At 38.2% G+C, this 16,794-nt stretch overlaps 1 protein-coding gene across 11 annotated transcripts in view; it reads left to right on the top strand.

Moving 5' to 3' along the window:
- Positions 1 to 16,794, top strand: part of Herc1 (HECT and RLD domain containing E3 ubiquitin protein ligase family member 1) — a 162,602-nt gene that overhangs the window by 100,505 nt on the left and 45,303 nt on the right. For 8 of the 11 annotated variants that reach the window (XM_036192321.1, XM_036192314.1, XM_036192311.1 and 5 more), the window contains 10 exons: positions 2,149 to 2,924; positions 5,288 to 5,486; positions 8,026 to 8,186; positions 9,473 to 9,589; positions 10,115 to 10,346; positions 12,480 to 12,604; positions 13,796 to 14,016; positions 14,879 to 15,147; positions 15,881 to 15,933; positions 16,523 to 16,723. In XM_036192321.1, coding sequence (XP_036048214.1) covers positions 2,149 to 2,924; positions 5,288 to 5,486; positions 8,026 to 8,186; positions 9,473 to 9,589; positions 10,115 to 10,346; positions 12,480 to 12,604; positions 13,796 to 14,016; positions 14,879 to 15,147; positions 15,881 to 15,933; positions 16,523 to 16,723 — 2,354 coding nt within the window. The remainder of the gene's footprint in view (positions 1 to 2,148; positions 2,925 to 5,287; positions 5,487 to 8,025; positions 8,187 to 9,472; positions 9,590 to 10,114; positions 10,347 to 12,479; positions 12,605 to 13,795; positions 14,017 to 14,878; positions 15,148 to 15,880; positions 15,934 to 16,522; positions 16,724 to 16,794) is intronic. The other 3 variants (XM_036192316.1, XM_036192317.1, XM_036192318.1) reach the window with 3 other exon arrangements.

Below are 16,794 nucleotides of genomic sequence, written 5' to 3' on the forward strand. Positions count from 1 at the left end.
AATTTTGTTGGTGAAGAACTGTTAAGTTCACTAGGCTTAACTTGTTTTTATTTGGATTCCTGCTTCTTGTTGCTGGGAGGTATGTGTGCCAGAGATCACACTTGGTCTTGTGCATGCTAGACAAGTAATCTCTCACTGAGCTATGCCCTACCTGTTTCCTGCCTTTTGATCATTTCCATTATACACTTGGACAGTAAAAAGCTAGCTGGCTGCTGGGCGATGGTGGTGCACGCCTTTAATCCCAGCACTCAGGAAGCAGGGGCAGGCAGATCTCTGTGAGTTCGAGGCCGGCCTGGTCTACAGAGTGAGTTCCAGGAAAGGCGCAAAGCTTGTTTTGTTGAAAAACAAAAACAAAAACAAAGCCAGCTGGCTAGCTTATTGACCAGATCAAGAGGCCTATGGTAGGAACATCTAATTAGTGAGATCTGTCTGTTTTAAATTAAAATTTTATTTTTATACATGTGGGTATTTCACCTGCATGTATGTCTGTGCACCCCCTGTGTGCATACAGAGGCCAGAAGAGTACATTGCATCCCCTGGAACTGGGATTACAGATAGTTGTGAGCCACCATATGGGTGCTGGGAACTGAACCTGGTTCCCTGCAAAAGCAGCTAATGCTCTTAACCACTGAGCCATTCCTCCAGGTCCATGATGAACTCTCCCCTCACTTTTTGTGACAGAATGTTGTAGCTTAAACTGGCCTGGAGCTCACTATGTAACACTTTTTGTGACAGAATGTTGTAGCTTAAACTGGCCTGGAGCTCACTATGTAACTCAAACAGACCTCAAACTCATGATCCCCTTATGTTAGCCTTCCAAATGCTGGGAGTACAGATGTATGCCATTATCCCCAGCCTTACCTTTTTAAATAAGTATTCCTATTTCCTCAATGTACATCATTTTAATAGTTATGAGAATTACATTTATTTGACACAAGCAAGATGCTTAAAAGCATTTAGGTGTATTTGTATGTATATAGTTTAAAACATAAACTTCATATATTCAGTGTTAAATATTTCTATTCATAAAGGATTTTACTTATCTGAGTATATAATTTTTTCATTTGGAAATCAGGATTTATTGATAATATTATGTAACTTGATTATATTACCTAATGTGATTCTTATAGTTGTATATTAATATAACATTATCTTAAAAGAGTTATTCATAGTATTCAATGAAAGTAGTACTTTACAACTAAATAAACATGATAGACTCTTAGCTGAAAAACATATATATGTAAAATTTATATATAATGTCTGGCTATAATGGACTTTATTGTACACCCTTCACTTCAACCCAGCGACAGCTTTACAAATCACATACAGTGTCTTCCTTTTCTTTCACTCTTTGCTTTGTCAGAGAAGATTCAGTATCTTACTAATATGTATGCAATGTAGTAAAATATGTAAATTAAAACATGAAAAAAGAAAATGTGGCAAAGGGGAAATGAGATTAGGAAGATAAGATAACCAAGAAGTAGGCAATTACAACAAAACTTCAGATACTTGCTGGGCTTTTCTATAATTAATGTGACTCTTAAACTTCAGGATTTGATTCCATATATCATAGATATGCAGTCATATTCTTACTTAAACTACAATTATGAGTATCAGTTGAAGACTACAAAGTAAAATTTTAATGTGACTAAGTCTCCAATGAAGGAGGTTACAGAGATCTACTACATACTCAGCAAATTAGATTTATTAAATTCCCCAGCTAGCTTACATCAAACTACATCTGCCTTACCTCCTAATTTGTAAGTAAAGTTACATAGCCATATTCTTTACTTTGTGTATCAGTGGTTGCTTTAGTACCATCATGGCAGGGTTGAGTGATAGCAAGAGTCTACATGTCCCCAAAGTTTTAAGATCCTTAGACCTGGGAAGTTTGCTCACTCTGCTTTACATTGTTTAGCGGTAAATATTCTCATTTGAAAGCACATGTGCATTTCATTGTTGTTGCATTTAGCATTACATCTCTATTTTCTCATATCAGTTTTTCATTCTGTAATGTTGTCAGTTTGTGTAAATTATTATCTGCATTGTGTACATGATGTGTCTTGTTTTGTCTATGTTATTTTCTGTACCTTCCTCCTGTCTTTCCCTCACTTGCTTTTTCCTGTGTCATTCTGATCTTTATTAAAGCTTCCCAACTTTTTGGTCGCCTAGTGATACTCCATTGTATAACCTGGAACCCTGTGAACCACTGCTGTTTGATGTGGCGCGATTCCGAGGCCTGACAGCTTCTGTGCTGCTGGACCTAACATATCTGACAGGCATTCATGAAGATGTGGGGAAACAGAGCATCAAACGACATGAAAAGAAACACCGTCATGAGTCTGAGGAAAAGGGGGACACTGAGCAGAAACCTGAGAGTGAATCCATTTTAGATGTACGAACAGGGTTGATGTCTGATGATGTCAAAAGTCAGGGTACCACAAGCTCCAAATCAGAAAATGAAATAGCTTCATTTTCTTTAGAACCAACACTGCCAGGTGTGGAATCCCAACATCAAGTAACAGAAGGAAAGAGAAAAAATCATGAACATATATCTAAAACGCACGACATAGCTCAGTCAGAAATCAGAGCAGTCCAGCTTTCCTATCTCTACCTCGGTGCTATGAAGTCACTCAGTGCTCTCCTTGGCTGTAGTAAATATGCTGAGCTCTTGCTGATTCCAAAAGTTCTAGCTGAAAATGGCCACAACTCAGACTGTGCGAGCTCTCCAGTTGTTCCTGAGGATGTGGAGATGCGTGCTGCTCTACAGTTCCTGATGCGGCACATGGTGAAGCGAGCAGTCATGCGGTCACCCATAAAGCGAGCCTTGGGGTTAGCTGATCTGGAACGGGCTCAAGCTATGATTTACAAACTGGTGGTCCATGGGCTTTTGGAAGACCAGTTTGGGGGCAAAATTAAGCAAGGTATGTTATCTGATGAAATTATACTCATAACTGTCAAAATAATATATTTATATAAATGGTTTGTGAACATATATTTTTTTGGGCCAAAGAAATTTGCACAATTGTTTTTCCTTTGTAAGATAAACTATCATGTTTTTGTTACTTTTACTTTAGTAATTATTGTATACCTGCAATTTTCTATTTTAAATCTACATAAACACTAGAATTTCATAATTGTCACTACATTTTGGAAAGCTGAAATTACCAGCTCTAGTGGTGTACACTTTTAACCCCAGCACTTGAGAGATAGAGGCAGAGAGATCTCTGTGGGGTGAAGGTCAGCCTGGTCTACAGAGTGAATTCCAAAGACTGCCAAGGCTGTATAGTGAGACCTTGTCTTCAAAAAAACCAAAAAGAAACAGACAAAAACAGCTGACATTTAATTCATTTTTCAAAAGGTATCCAATTACTTACTGATCTGATTTGAGATATATTCTTAAAACTTCTTAGAGATGTTTTTAATATGTGCTATTTCATAGACAATGTATTGTGTGAAAAGACCCTGGCTTTGCTTATCTTTATCTTCACTTTGGGAAATAGTACAAATTTTTAAATAAAAATGAGATCTGTTCAGAAGATGCTTGTTGAATGCCCAGTGCTACCTAAAACAGTGTCCCTTGCCTTCAAGAAGCTTGTACTCTATTGAGAGAGGCAACACAGGCCTGGAACCCCAGCATTTGGAAAGCGGAAGTTCAAGGACAGTCTTGGCAACAAATCAGTTTGGAGGCCTGGCTGAGCTACATGAGACCTTACCTAAAGGGGCAGGTAGAAGAGAAAGGAAAAAAATGAAGAGTGTTAAATCTTTATTCTTTCTGCTTCTCCTCCCTTTCCTTTGCTCTCATTCTTGTTCCATCTTAGTTTAGATAGTGCATAGAGAGAGGGACGTGGTATGTGTGAGTAAGCATGTTCTAAGTTGATTATGAAGGGATGTGGCCATTTAGTAAACCTAAGAATTAGTTATGTTTTTAAAAATATTTTTATTTTATGTGTATGGATGTTTTGCTACATGTGTGTCTGTGCATCACTTGTGTGCCTGGTACCTGCAGAGGCCAGAAGACAGTACTGGATCCCCTGGAACTAGAGTTACAGGTGGTTGTGAGCTGCCTTGTAAGTGCTGAGAATTGAACTCAGGTCATCTGGAAGAGTAGCCAGTGCTCTTAACCTCTGAGCCATTTCTCCAGCGCTAGAATTAGTTGTTTTTGTAGTAACTGCTACTTTATTTGTTGTTACCTTACTGGAGAAGGAAAATTATAAACATGCTATACATTTTTTGATACATACCCTTCAAGTCATAGTCAGCATGAAATTTCTGTCAAGGTTTTTATTCTTGTATTTATATGCCTTTGCCAACACTGGAAATAAGTATCTGTAGTAGGACAGGCCCATAGGATCGAGGAAATTGTCTCAGACCAGTTGCCAAGGCATGCACATAATGTACTTCCTTATAAACCAACCTGAAGTCTTCCTGAGGGCCTAGCAACAGGCTCTGTCAGAGTTCCTGATGGTGGCCAGCCAATAGGGATGACCACACAATGCCACCAGATTGCGACACAGACTAGGTGCTGGGAGGAGGGTATATAAGGCCTTCCCTGTTATTAAATGGAGGAGTTTGTTGTTTGCTTTCAACTGACTCCTGATGTCTGTGCCTTTGATGCCGTTCCTTCTCATCCCCTCCCTGAGGAAGCCATTAGAATCTAAGCAACAAGTATCAAAATCAAAATGCCAGACAAATAGTTTTAGTGTTTGGATATATTAAGATAACCTCAAATTTTAGACATCACCCCGCCTCTTTTGAGACAGGGTCTGGTAAGTAGGTCAGGCTAGCCTTTAGCTTGCAGTTTTCTTGCCTCAGCTCCCTAAGTGCTTGGATTAAAGGAATATGTCACCGTATCCCCCACTTTTAATGTATTTGTAAGAGAATTCTCTAAAATCAGAACTAATTGCAAGGACCTACAGAATGTAGAATAATGAATACAATAGTGAATGAAGAACGCGCGTGTGTGTGTGTGTGTGTGTGTGTGTGTGTGTGTGTGTGTGTGTGTGTGTTTAAGAACTTCTTTTGACATTCCTCCAGAAAATATGTATAGGAACTTTGTTATTTTGAAGCAAGGTTTCACTATGTAGTCTTGGCTGGCTTGCTACTACATAGCCCAATGTGCCCTTGCACTCAAGATAATCTTGCTTCAGCCTCCCCAGTACTAGGATTATAGGTGTACATGACCAAACCTACCTCTAGGAACATTTAAAATTATAGTTTTCCATTTTTGACTATTGCTTTTGAAAAAGACAAAATCCTTACTATTTTCTTAACCTTTGGTTTACAGAGATTGATCAACAAGCTGAAGAAAGTGACCAAACCCAGCAAGCACAGACACCAGTTACCACCAGCCCATCAGCATCTAGCACGACTTCCTTTATGAGCAGCTCCCTTGAGGACACCACAACTGCCACCACTCCTGTCACTGACACAGAAACGGTGCCTGCATCTGAGTCTCCAGGAGTGATGCCACTCAGTCTTCTCAGGTAGAGAAGTTGGCCTTTATGTCTGCCACACTGATGCTTTTGCTTCTCAAAGCACATTGTTTCTCTTACACAGAGTGTGCCAAGTTAAATCCAGGTATTCCAGAGCTGGAAAGAACCTAGGATCATGTAGTGAAAACATGTCCTAGTGAAAGTGAAAACACCCCTCTGAAGTTTTATTACTTGTCCTGAAGTCTCAAAGCCTGTTAGTGGTGGGCTCAGGTCGAATGATCTTTTTTGTAGGGACAAGGTCAGTCTGTCTTCCCAGGCTCAGGTGATACTCCTGCTTCTGAGTAGGGGGTGTAAGTGTGCACCACCATACTTGGCTTGGTTAGGCTTTTAAAGATTTTTTTCTTTAGAAAGCCAATTAGTTACTTCCTCCTAGGGTTTTATTTTGGGGGGGGGGGGTTTGTGTTGGGCGCAAGAGGGTTGATGCTGCTACTGAGGATCAAACACAGGACCCTTACATATTACACAAATGTTTCATTGCTGAGCCATATCTCTAGCCCAATACTTGAATTCTGAGTAATAAAGTCTAAAGAAAAAAAAATCATCCGCATGAAATAACTTTTTCTTCTTGGATTCTTTCTTTTTTGAACATAATTCTTTTTCTTTCTTTTTTTTTTTTTAACATTTATTTTAACACATATGGCATGAGAGCACACATACCACAGTATACATGTGGAGTCAGAAGACAGCTTGGGGAGTTGTTCTCTCCACCTTTGTATAGGTTGCAGGGATTGAATTTAGCTCATCATGCCTTCATGGTAAGCTCATTCACCTGCTGAGTCGTCACCTAGTAGCTCTGTGCTTTCATTTTTACTCTGATCAAACAATTCTCTTTTCAAGTGAAAAGAACATGTTTGGAGGTGCTTCTTCAGGCATCTGTATGTAATAAAGCTATACTAATGCCTAGTATTTCAATTCCTTTTTGCTTAGTTTGCAACTGTATACATACCAGTTCGGCTTTAGAGAGACCTTCATGGACAGATTGGCTTAAGTGAAGTAAGGAAAGCAAACTAGCCTTTTCCCTGTTTTCTCTGCTATTCCTCACGGGTAGATAGATTGTCTTTATTCTCACTGAACTAGACAGTAGAAGGGGAGCCTCATCTCTGCCCTTAGTGATTCTCAAGTTTTGGTGTACACAGTTTTCCCACCGAAGAGCTCTTTGAAAGTTGTGGGATTATATCACCACCGTGCCAGACTTAGTAGGTTTATAGAGCCCATAGTTTGCATTTTCATGACATTTTCCTAGTTGTGTGTGTGTGTGTGTGTGTGTGTGTGTGTGTGTGTGTGTACGCACATGTGTGTGCTTGTGCACATGCCCACCAAATGACTTCCTCTATTTCTTTCTTTAGTAGTAAAAATTGAACTCAAAGGTACACCCCTAGAATCATCTTTCTTCCTAGTCTTTGTTTCTCTACTACTGGCTTAGACTTGATTGGAGCTACAGTTATCTCCATAAAACTCAGTGAGCTCCTGTTCCCTCTGTGTGCCATGGTTGATGATGGGATAAACAGTGCTCCTCTGAAGCTAGATACCTGTTTGATTGCTGAGACTAAAGCTTGGTGGTAGAGCACTTGACTAGCACATGCAAGTGGCTGTGTAGTCAATTCCCAGTACTACAGCAAAGAAAAAGGACAGATCTGGACTTAATTCTTTGATCAGTATGAAAGGGATTGCCTATCATTTCTGTGCATGTCATTCATATACTGTTCATATCATATCATACATGCTAAGTCACTATAGTATATCATACATACACACTATTTTTCAATTGTGTTGGATACCTGGACACTTTTTCTTTCTATATGTTAATACTTGAGATCAGTGTGTTAATTTTATAACTAATGGATTTATGTTTAAAGTAACATCAAGTTTCCTCTGTTTTTGTTTTTGTGACAGGAGTCTTATGTATCCTAGGCTACCTTTGAACTCCCTAAAAGGCCAAGGATGGCCTTGAACTCCTGTCTCTACCTCTTGATTGATGGCATTATAGTATATGCTACCACACCAACTTCTATACAGGGCTGGAGATTGAACCCAGGGTTTTGTGCATGCTAGGCAAATACTCTACCATCTGAGCCACATCTCTAGTCCAAGTTTTCTATACAGGGCTGGAGATTGAACCCAGGGTTTTGTGCATGCTAGGCAAATACTCTACCATTCTGAGCCACATCTCTAGTCCAAGTTTTCTGTCCTTAAAATTCTTCTTTAGTACTGTATTAATACCCTTGTCGCCTTGATATTATAATAGAAGAAAAACTCCATAAAAGCAAGGAGTTCATTTCTTTTTATAATTGCTGTATCATTCCCAATATGTTGCTTCTCTTTTTCTAGGAAAATTATAATATTATTTTTATAGTTAAAAGTACCCTATGACATAATTACTTTTAATACTGAAGAATCTTTATCACCCTGTATTAAATTATAGCTAACTTGTGCTATTTTCCAGGTTATAATTTCTTCTGTAAGATTTGTGACATGTCTGTTCTTTCCAGTGAGATTTTTTTTTTCTCTAATCATTGTTATTTTCTTAAAGGCAAATGTTCTCTAGTTATCCAACCACCACTGTACTTCCTACACGTCGTGCACAGACTCCTCCAATATCATCATTACCAACCTCTCCTTCGGATGAAGTAGGAAGGAGGCAAAGTTTAACTTCTCCAGATTCCCAGTCTACAAGGCCAGCTAACCGCACAGGTGAACTTGCTGTCATGTACTGCAGCCCCCAAACCTCTTCACATTCTAGCTGTATGGACTTTGTTATATAGTCATCATGTTTTTTCTTAATGGAAGATTCAAAAGTGATTTAATGAACAAAAACTATACTTTCAAACTGAGTACCTTCTATGTTTTGAATTGTAGATTGAATTATGGCTTTTTGGAGAGAAGTAACATGCATATCAATCACATATGCCCTTTCTTCTTTTCTTATGACCCAATGTTCAATACATGTCTTTCTAATAATAACTTCATTCATAACCCACACAATTGTAATATATCACAAGGAAGCATCAGAGAAATCCAAATTGAGGGGCTTTATGCAAAATTACTAGGCCATAATTTTTCATGTATCACAGTTGATTGACCAGCAAAAGTGAAAACAGAGTGGGAGAGTGCTTGCCTAGAATATTTAAGGCCCTGAGTTTGATCTCCAGTACTAACAGGGAAAACTAAGGAGATTAAGGAGACCAAAGGAAACTGACAACCAGATAAAATGCACAGATGACCTGGATCCTTTGCCGTAAGCACATTAGCAGCGTATGTAGTGAGACGCGAATGCGAGCTGGATTAAAGGGTGGCACTCCTAATTGCCAGACTCTGCCTGCAGTTGTCGGATTCACCTGTTAACAGTCAGAGGAGACACAAGACCTGCTTCACTGCCCATTCTGCAGTAGCTCAGGAGAGAAAGAGTCCTCTCTGCTCTTCTTGCAAAGTTTTGTAGATTTTAATTTTTATTACTAGCAGATTTACTTATCTGTGCAACATCCCTATATTGCTATGAAAAATTTAACTGTATTTGCATTTTAAACAGACAAGCAAACAATCAATTAAAAAAAAAAAAATCCAGACTGGAGAGATGGCTCAGAGGTTAAGAGCACTGACTGTTCTTCCAGAGGTCCTGAGTTTAATTCCCAGCAACCACATGGTGGCTCATCTGTAATGAGATCTGGCGCCCTCTTCTGGCCTGCAGTCATACGTGCAGGCAGAATGCTGTATACTTAATAAATAAAATTATTTAAAAAAAAAAATCCAAAAACGCCTCTATTGGGCTTGCCTCAAAATCATGATCCCTGTGCCTCAGCCCCTTGAGTGCTAGGATTACTGGCATGTAACTCGATACCCAGTCTTATTTACCATATTTTAATAGTAAAATTGTGTTGAGTTTGAATAATTCTAGGAAATTGAAGTCCCATTTTACTATTTGTGCACTTTGTTTATGGTGTGTAGTCGCCAAGCTCACTCTGCTCTTTCTTTTGCTTCAGCCTTGTCAGACCCAAGCAGCAGACTTTCCACCTCTCCTCCTCCCCCAGCAATTGCAGTCCCTTTGCTGGAAATGGGCTTCTCTCTCCGACAGATTGCTAAAGCCATGGAAGCTACAGGTAAGATATGTTTTATAGTTCAATATTGGTAGATACTTACAAGTCTTAAATGTTTTTGAAGGAAGCATTTTTTAAGAGGTCGTAAATGTTAAGATTTTTTTTTAAAAATGTGGAGCTGAGGATCGAACCCAGGGCCTTGTGCTTGCTAGGCAAGTGCTCTACCACTGAGCTAAATCCCCAACCCCTTATTAAGATTTTTTTAAAAGACATTTTTATGTGTGAGTGTGTGTGTACCTATGTGAATGCAGGTACCTACAGAGGCCAGAAAAGGATATTGGATCCCCTAGACCTGGAGTACAGTTGGTTGTGAGATAACCTGACGTGGGTATTGGGAATGGAACTTGGATCCTCTGGAAGAGCAGCAAGTGCTCTTAAGTGCTGAGACATTTCTCCAGGCCCTCTTCTTAAGATTTTAAATAGCAGATCTATTATAAAATCATCAGAACAAACTCTCTTAAACTAATAACGTAAGTCATTGATTACTTTATCCATATTCAGTATCAGATATTGCTTCTGCCTGTATAGGTGCTCGAGGAGAGGCTGATGCCCAGAATATCACTGTTCTTGCTATGTGGATGATTGAGCACCCTGGGCTTGAGGATGAAGAGGAGCCCCAGCCAAGCAGCACAGCAGACTCCAGACATGGAACCACAGTTCTGGGAAGTGGTGGGAAGTCAAGTGACCCCTGTTATTTGCAGTCACCAGGAGACATACCATCAGCTGATGCTGCTGAAATGGAGGAAGGCTTTAGTGAAAGGTAAAATCGTAGTTTCCTCTTCTGTCTCTTGTATCCTAAGAAGTCCCTCTAAAGCCCCATTTCTATCCTTCGTAAATGCTTCTTCTGCTATATAAATTGAATAAGAATGTGAGAAGTTTGGCATGTTAGTTAAAGCTAATGGATTTTCTAACATTATAAATTATTTAATTGGCTAAAAAGTACTTCGGTACTTTCAGAGTGCTTTCATAGCATGCGCAGGGTCCTGAGTTCCATTCTTAGCACTGCCAAAATACCAACTGATTTAATTAATGAATTTGATAAAAATAGACTTTTCTGTCTCATTTTAATTGAATTCATTATTCTGAAGTTTTCTTCAGTGCTGAGGATTGAATCCAAAGTTATATACATGGTAGACAAATATTCTAACACTGAGATATATAGATGTATTCACAATTCCTGTAGTTTTTACTGTCTAGTATTTTGTTTCTTTTTTTTATTTAAAAGCTGTGAAAAGATTTCTGGAGTGTGTGTACCCTATAATGAGATATAATAAAATATTCTAAAATTTCTCACAGTCACTTTCCTTTTACATTTCTGATGACTATAGTTTTTTATTTTTATACTTTTTATGTTTGTAAATATTTTGCCTGCATATGTGTCTGTGTACCACATTCGTGCCTGTGGCCTATAGAAGCTAGAAGTGGGTAGCAGATCCCCTGGAACTGGAATTACAGACATTCATGAGCTGCGAATGTAGGTTCTGAGAATCGAACCTATGTCCAGAAGAGCAGCCATTGCTTTTAATCACTGAGCTATTTTCCAGTACTCCTTCTTAATTTTTTATTATTTTTAATTTTTTAAATCATTTAACTATCAGATTCTGTATCAAGGCTTATGTCTTATGTAAACTGCAAACTTTTTCTAATAAGTTCCATGAATATCTTCATAATTTAATTTGAAATATATTTCCCCTAGACATAGATTCTCAGTCATTTCAGATGTTAAGTATTTAATCATTTAGCATTTGGTTTGAAGTTATTTTCTCTTTTGCTTTGGGGTTTAGAATGACACTCCAGGCTTCACACTCCAGGCAAAGCTCTCCTACTAGCCACATATCCATTTCTGATCCTGTTTGATTTTGGACATGAATTAAGCATCATTTTACTGTTGGCAGAATCCAAAAATCAGATAAAATGAACACCCAAGAAGCAATGTATGACAAACCTAAAACTAAAGAGTTTCACAAAGGTCGAAAGATGTTTCAAGGTTTTGTCATAGGCTGAGGGGATAGCTCAGTGGTAGATGCTTAGTGTGCAGGAGACTCTGGGTTTAATCCCCAGCAACTGTCTTCCACCAAAAACACTTTATGCTAATCATATCCATTTCCTCATTTGATACTGTCAGTATTAAAAAACTAACAGGGTGCTTTTATAGCCAAAGACATTGAGATTGACAAAGCAAACAACCAAAAAAAATTATAAATATGTTATGATGATATTCTATTTTATGATAGTCTATTATGATGGTATGTCTTAATTTTAATTAAAACATTTAATCTATAAAAACTAGTTTAAGAGTTGTTAACTCAGTTGGTAAAGTACCTGCAACCTGAGTTTGATTCTCAGAACCTCTTTAAAAAACCCAGGTATGTCCAGTTGTGGTAGTACATGCTTATAATCCCTGCAGAAGGAGATAGATCTTTGAATTCAAGGCCAGCTTGGTCTACATAGTGATTTTCAAGCTAGCAGAGTACATAGTGAAACCCTGTCTCAACACACCACCACCACCACCACCATCATCTAGATAGGTAGAAATGAGTGGATCCACAGGACTCTCTAGTTAGTCAGTGAGCCTAGCCTCCTTGGATAGTTACAGGGCAGTAAGAGACCCTGTCTCAGTGGGGAAAAATAAAGATAGTACCTAAGAAACAACCCCAGGTTGTCCTCTGGCCTCCACACACATTCTCACAGATATTCATTTGTACCTGCACATACATGTGCGCGTGCGCACACACACACACACACACACACACACACACACACACACACACAGACTATTTTATTATCAGTGATATTTGGAGAAAAAGGTAATGCCACAAGGAAGCTTGTATTTTTGTTTTCTTTTATTGAGAGCTTTAAAAAAATTGCATTCCCTTCAAACTTGCTTTTGTAGCCCTGATAATCTGGATCATACAGAGAATGCAGCTTCTGGAAGTGGACCACCAGCTAGAGGCCGATCAACAGTAACAAGAAGGCACAAGTTTGACTTAGCAGCTCGCACATTGCTCGCAAGAGCAGGTAATTATTTTCCACATCCCTCTCTTGGTGAAAGATCTCATTTAAAAATTGTTATAGAAGCAGCAGTAAAGAAGACACAAACTAAAGAATAAGTGAACTCATTGCTACTACTAAGTGGACAGCTCTTTGCATATAATTTTGTACACTATATAATTTCACTTACAATCTCAGCATGTATTCATAGTTTATCTTTAAGCTGCCTCTAGAGATAGAAGGCTATTGTGGTCACTTGTAGATTTTGAAAGATTTTGTAGCTGTTCTCTCTGCCTTTACTCAGTTACAATTTGAGAAGTGATGGTACATATTTAATGGTTAACATCAGTGGTCAAAAGTTCCTGGGAGGGGCACTGTACCACTCAAAAAGTAGGCACTGGTTTTTCTGCTGTACTCTGGACTTTAGAGCCTCACCACTATGGCCCTAGATAAGCAAGTATAAGTTCTCTCAGTATACTCAAATTCTAGAATTGTTTTGGGGACATGAGAATGTATATTCTTTTTGTTTTGTGTTTTTATGATACTGGTGATTAAGCCTCACACATTCTGGGTAAATACTCCGCCACTGAGCTATATTGCTATTTTATTATTTTGTCATCATCATCATCATCATCATCACATCACTGTGCTGGGGACCACACCCAGGGCCTTATGAATGCTAGGCAAATACTCTACCACTAAGCTATATCCCTAGCCACAAGGAAATACATTTTCCAAACTAGAAACCACATTATTCATTGTTAAAAAAAGAATTTTATTATTAAAATATTAAAACATAAGTGATGATTTAATATTTTATGAGAACCATAAAAAAGATATTTGAGACTTGGCCAAGAAAATAAAAGCTGTGCATTTACCATAAAATGAAGAGAAGCTGAATTTTAAAAAGTGAACCTACAAGAGTAATAACAGCTGACATTTATAACATAAATAAATAATTATTTATAACGTAAATAACATAATATCTTAAAATTTTTTGTCTGTAGTATCTTATTTAAACTTATCAATAAGTAGTCTGAGAGATAGAATATTTTATAGATGAGGAAGCATGTGATAGTTGTCATGTGAGGTATATGGCCTGGAATCCAAAGAAGTAGCTGAGGTAGGTTCTCTACATGTGTGGCAATTAAGAACTGGCAAAATGTTCAAGATTATTTTATTCATGCAAATAAAATGCTTCTTTTGTTTTGTTCTGAGCGGGGTTATACCGCTCTGTGCAGGCTCACAGGAATCAAAGTCGGAGAGAAGGAATATCTTTGCAGCAAGACCCAGGGGCGTTGTATGACTTTAATTTAGATGAGGAATTGGAAATTGATCTTGATGATGAAGCAATGGAAGCTATGTTTGGACAAGACCTGACCAGTGACAATGATATTCTGGGAATGTGGATCCCAGAGGTACTGGATTGGCCTACCTGGGTGTGTGTGACTGCAGCGGGGGCTGCTCTGACTTATTTTCCTGCCCTCCTGTTCATACAGCTTACTAACAGCGGCCTTGCATAGAGTTGAAAAAGCCTTACATCTCATCCTGAGGTTTGGGATTTAATGCTTGGGCATTGATTGCTTTCTCTGTGTGATTTATTGCTTCTCTCCCCAGACTAGATGACTAGAGCCATACTGTGGTAATGTTTCATTGTAACTTTAAAACTTGACATTAGGCCCTAGTACACACTGCTGAGTTACCTAACATGGTTGCTTTAATCACATTCCTATCGAGTGCATGCTCTTCTTCTTCATAGATTCTGTTTGATCAGTGTAAGGCCTTGTTTGGGGAACAGTACCTGCCCACATCTTGTAATACCCTTCAGTCAGGGATAAGGTTCATGTGGGTTTATGTGTATACATTGTTTAGCATTACATTTTTATAGTAGGGAGACTAAAGAGCTCATAGATATGGGCTCTTATCTGCTTGATTAGGTTAATAACATAAATTAATCACAATAGAATATCTTAGAAATTCAGAAAGTAAGTCTTACTTTATGGCCAGGTAAAGAGTGTTTTCACTAGAGAGTTTTGTTGTTTTTAATGGTTTGAGGTAGATTTAAATTATTGAATTCTTATTTTCAGTAGAATAATCTTAATGTTATAGCTTAAGCAAATAAAAAGAGGAAAGAATACCTTGAGATTGTGTGATCTGAATTCTTACTGAAAGAAAATTATGTAACATTAATGAATATCTTTGCACTCTATGGGATATTTAAAAGTAGCTACTTTAATATCACAAATACTCTATCTACAATGCTAAATTGACCATAATTTGCTATAAAATCATTTTGTGCAGCATGTTTGTGAGTCTGAAGACAGGGAAGAAGTGGTGGTGTGTGAACTGTGTGAATGCAACGTCGTGAGCTTCAATCAGCACATGAAGAGAAACCACCCTGGCTGTGGGCGCAGTGCAAACCGCCAAGGGTACAGAAGCAATGGCTCCTATGTGGATGGCTGGTTTGGTGGTGAATGTGGGAGTGGAAATCCATACTACCTCCTGTGTGGCAGCTGCAGGGAGAAGTACTTAGCTCTGAAGACCAAAACCAAGACTGCAAATTCTGAAAGGTACCTTCCAGTCGTGTTGTAGATACCAGCCTCTTGAATGAGAATATTTCATTCTGTTAAGACACAGGACTGTTTTTGTTTTCTTTCCCCCACTTGATTGTAAAGAATTAGTTATGACTGAATTGGAGGCAGAGCTTATGGAGGTCAAGGAATTCCATTCCTAGCAGATCTGGGAGCTGTTTTTGGTCTCCTTGGACTGCAGGCATAGTGGCATAGCAGCAGGCCTTTCATGGCACTTTGACTGTGTTAACCATTAGCATCTTGGCAGGTTGCAATCAGGGTCCTCATCTTAACCCTCCAAAGTGTAGGGTCAAGATTTCAAATTGACATTTTCCAGCATATTTCTGGCATCTTAACTAAGATATTATTTTGATGTAAAAACATACTGCTCTGTTTAAATGAGCTTCTATGAAAAAAAAAAGACTCCTATTCTTTATATACTTAACCTCTAGTTCTGCAACTTTTAAATCTGACACTTCCTAGGACAGTTTGATTAAAAGAGTTATTGAAGGTGACCAGAAATGTCTCCAGTTGTTTTTTTTTTTGTAAAGCAGCCATTGATCTGTAAGCATGCGTGTACATATAGAAGTTTTTACTTTATTTGTCCCATAACACAAAACACTTTTACTTTTTGCTGCTTTATTAATGAATTCTTACAATATTCTAATGACTTAATTTGCATTTGGGTACTAACTTTTATATAAAAACACAATGTTCTTCATGTTTGGTGCAGGTACAAGGGACAAGCTCCAGATCTAATTGGCAAGCAAGACAGTGTGTATGAAGGTAGTTGTTTGTTTTGAGAGCTTCTTTATTTTACATGTATTTTTATGTGTAGTCCTCGTTTAACATCTGCTACTAAACTTTACCATCATGTGTATTTGTGTTTGTGTACATATTAGCTAGAGCTTTCCCTAAGTGTATCTGAGGTTGCTTGATAACAACAGTCCACACTTGAGAGTCACAGGAGAGAGAACCCAAGCTCAAATGTCAGCTTTACTATAGGGTGGTAATTTGTTTGCAGTTTGATTTTTTTTCCATCCTAATTGTGAAAAAAAAACATTGAGATGAGTGCTATTTGTGGTTTTGGAGCACTCATTTGCTTGAATATTTTTTTAGCTGAACCATCTATGATCAGTTCAACATTTGCTGTTGCTTTCCATGGATTTGATTCCACTTCCTTTCCCAGTAGTCTCACATACCTCAGGAATGTAGTTTGCTCAGATCTCCAGGAGATGGTGCCATAGTTCATTTTGTAGGCCTTGGATTTTGACTTGAACATTTTAGGTGATTTTAGATGTATCTTAAAACAACTACTTTTAGCAGAACTATGCCATGTTTATATTCACATGCCATATACTTATTTAAATTCCAGAAGACTGGGACATGTTAGATCTTGATGAAGATGAAAAATTAACAGGTGAAGAAGAATTTGAATTGCTTGCTGGACCACTTGGTTTAAATGACCGGCGCATTGTGCCAGAACCAGTTCAGTTCCCTGACAGTGATCCACTGGGAGCATCAGTAGCAATGGTCACAGCTACCAACAGTATGGAAGAGACTCTGATGCAAATTGGTGAGCTGAAAGGCTGATTGTCACTGATTTTGTTGTCTATTTTAATATTTTTCTTAGGTAAATAGTAAAAA

The sequence above is a fragment of the Onychomys torridus genome, chromosome 7 (genome assembly GCF_903995425.1).
Source record: "Onychomys torridus chromosome 7, mOncTor1.1, whole genome shotgun sequence".
In the NCBI taxonomy this organism is placed as follows: domain Eukaryota; kingdom Metazoa; phylum Chordata; class Mammalia; order Rodentia; family Cricetidae; genus Onychomys; species Onychomys torridus.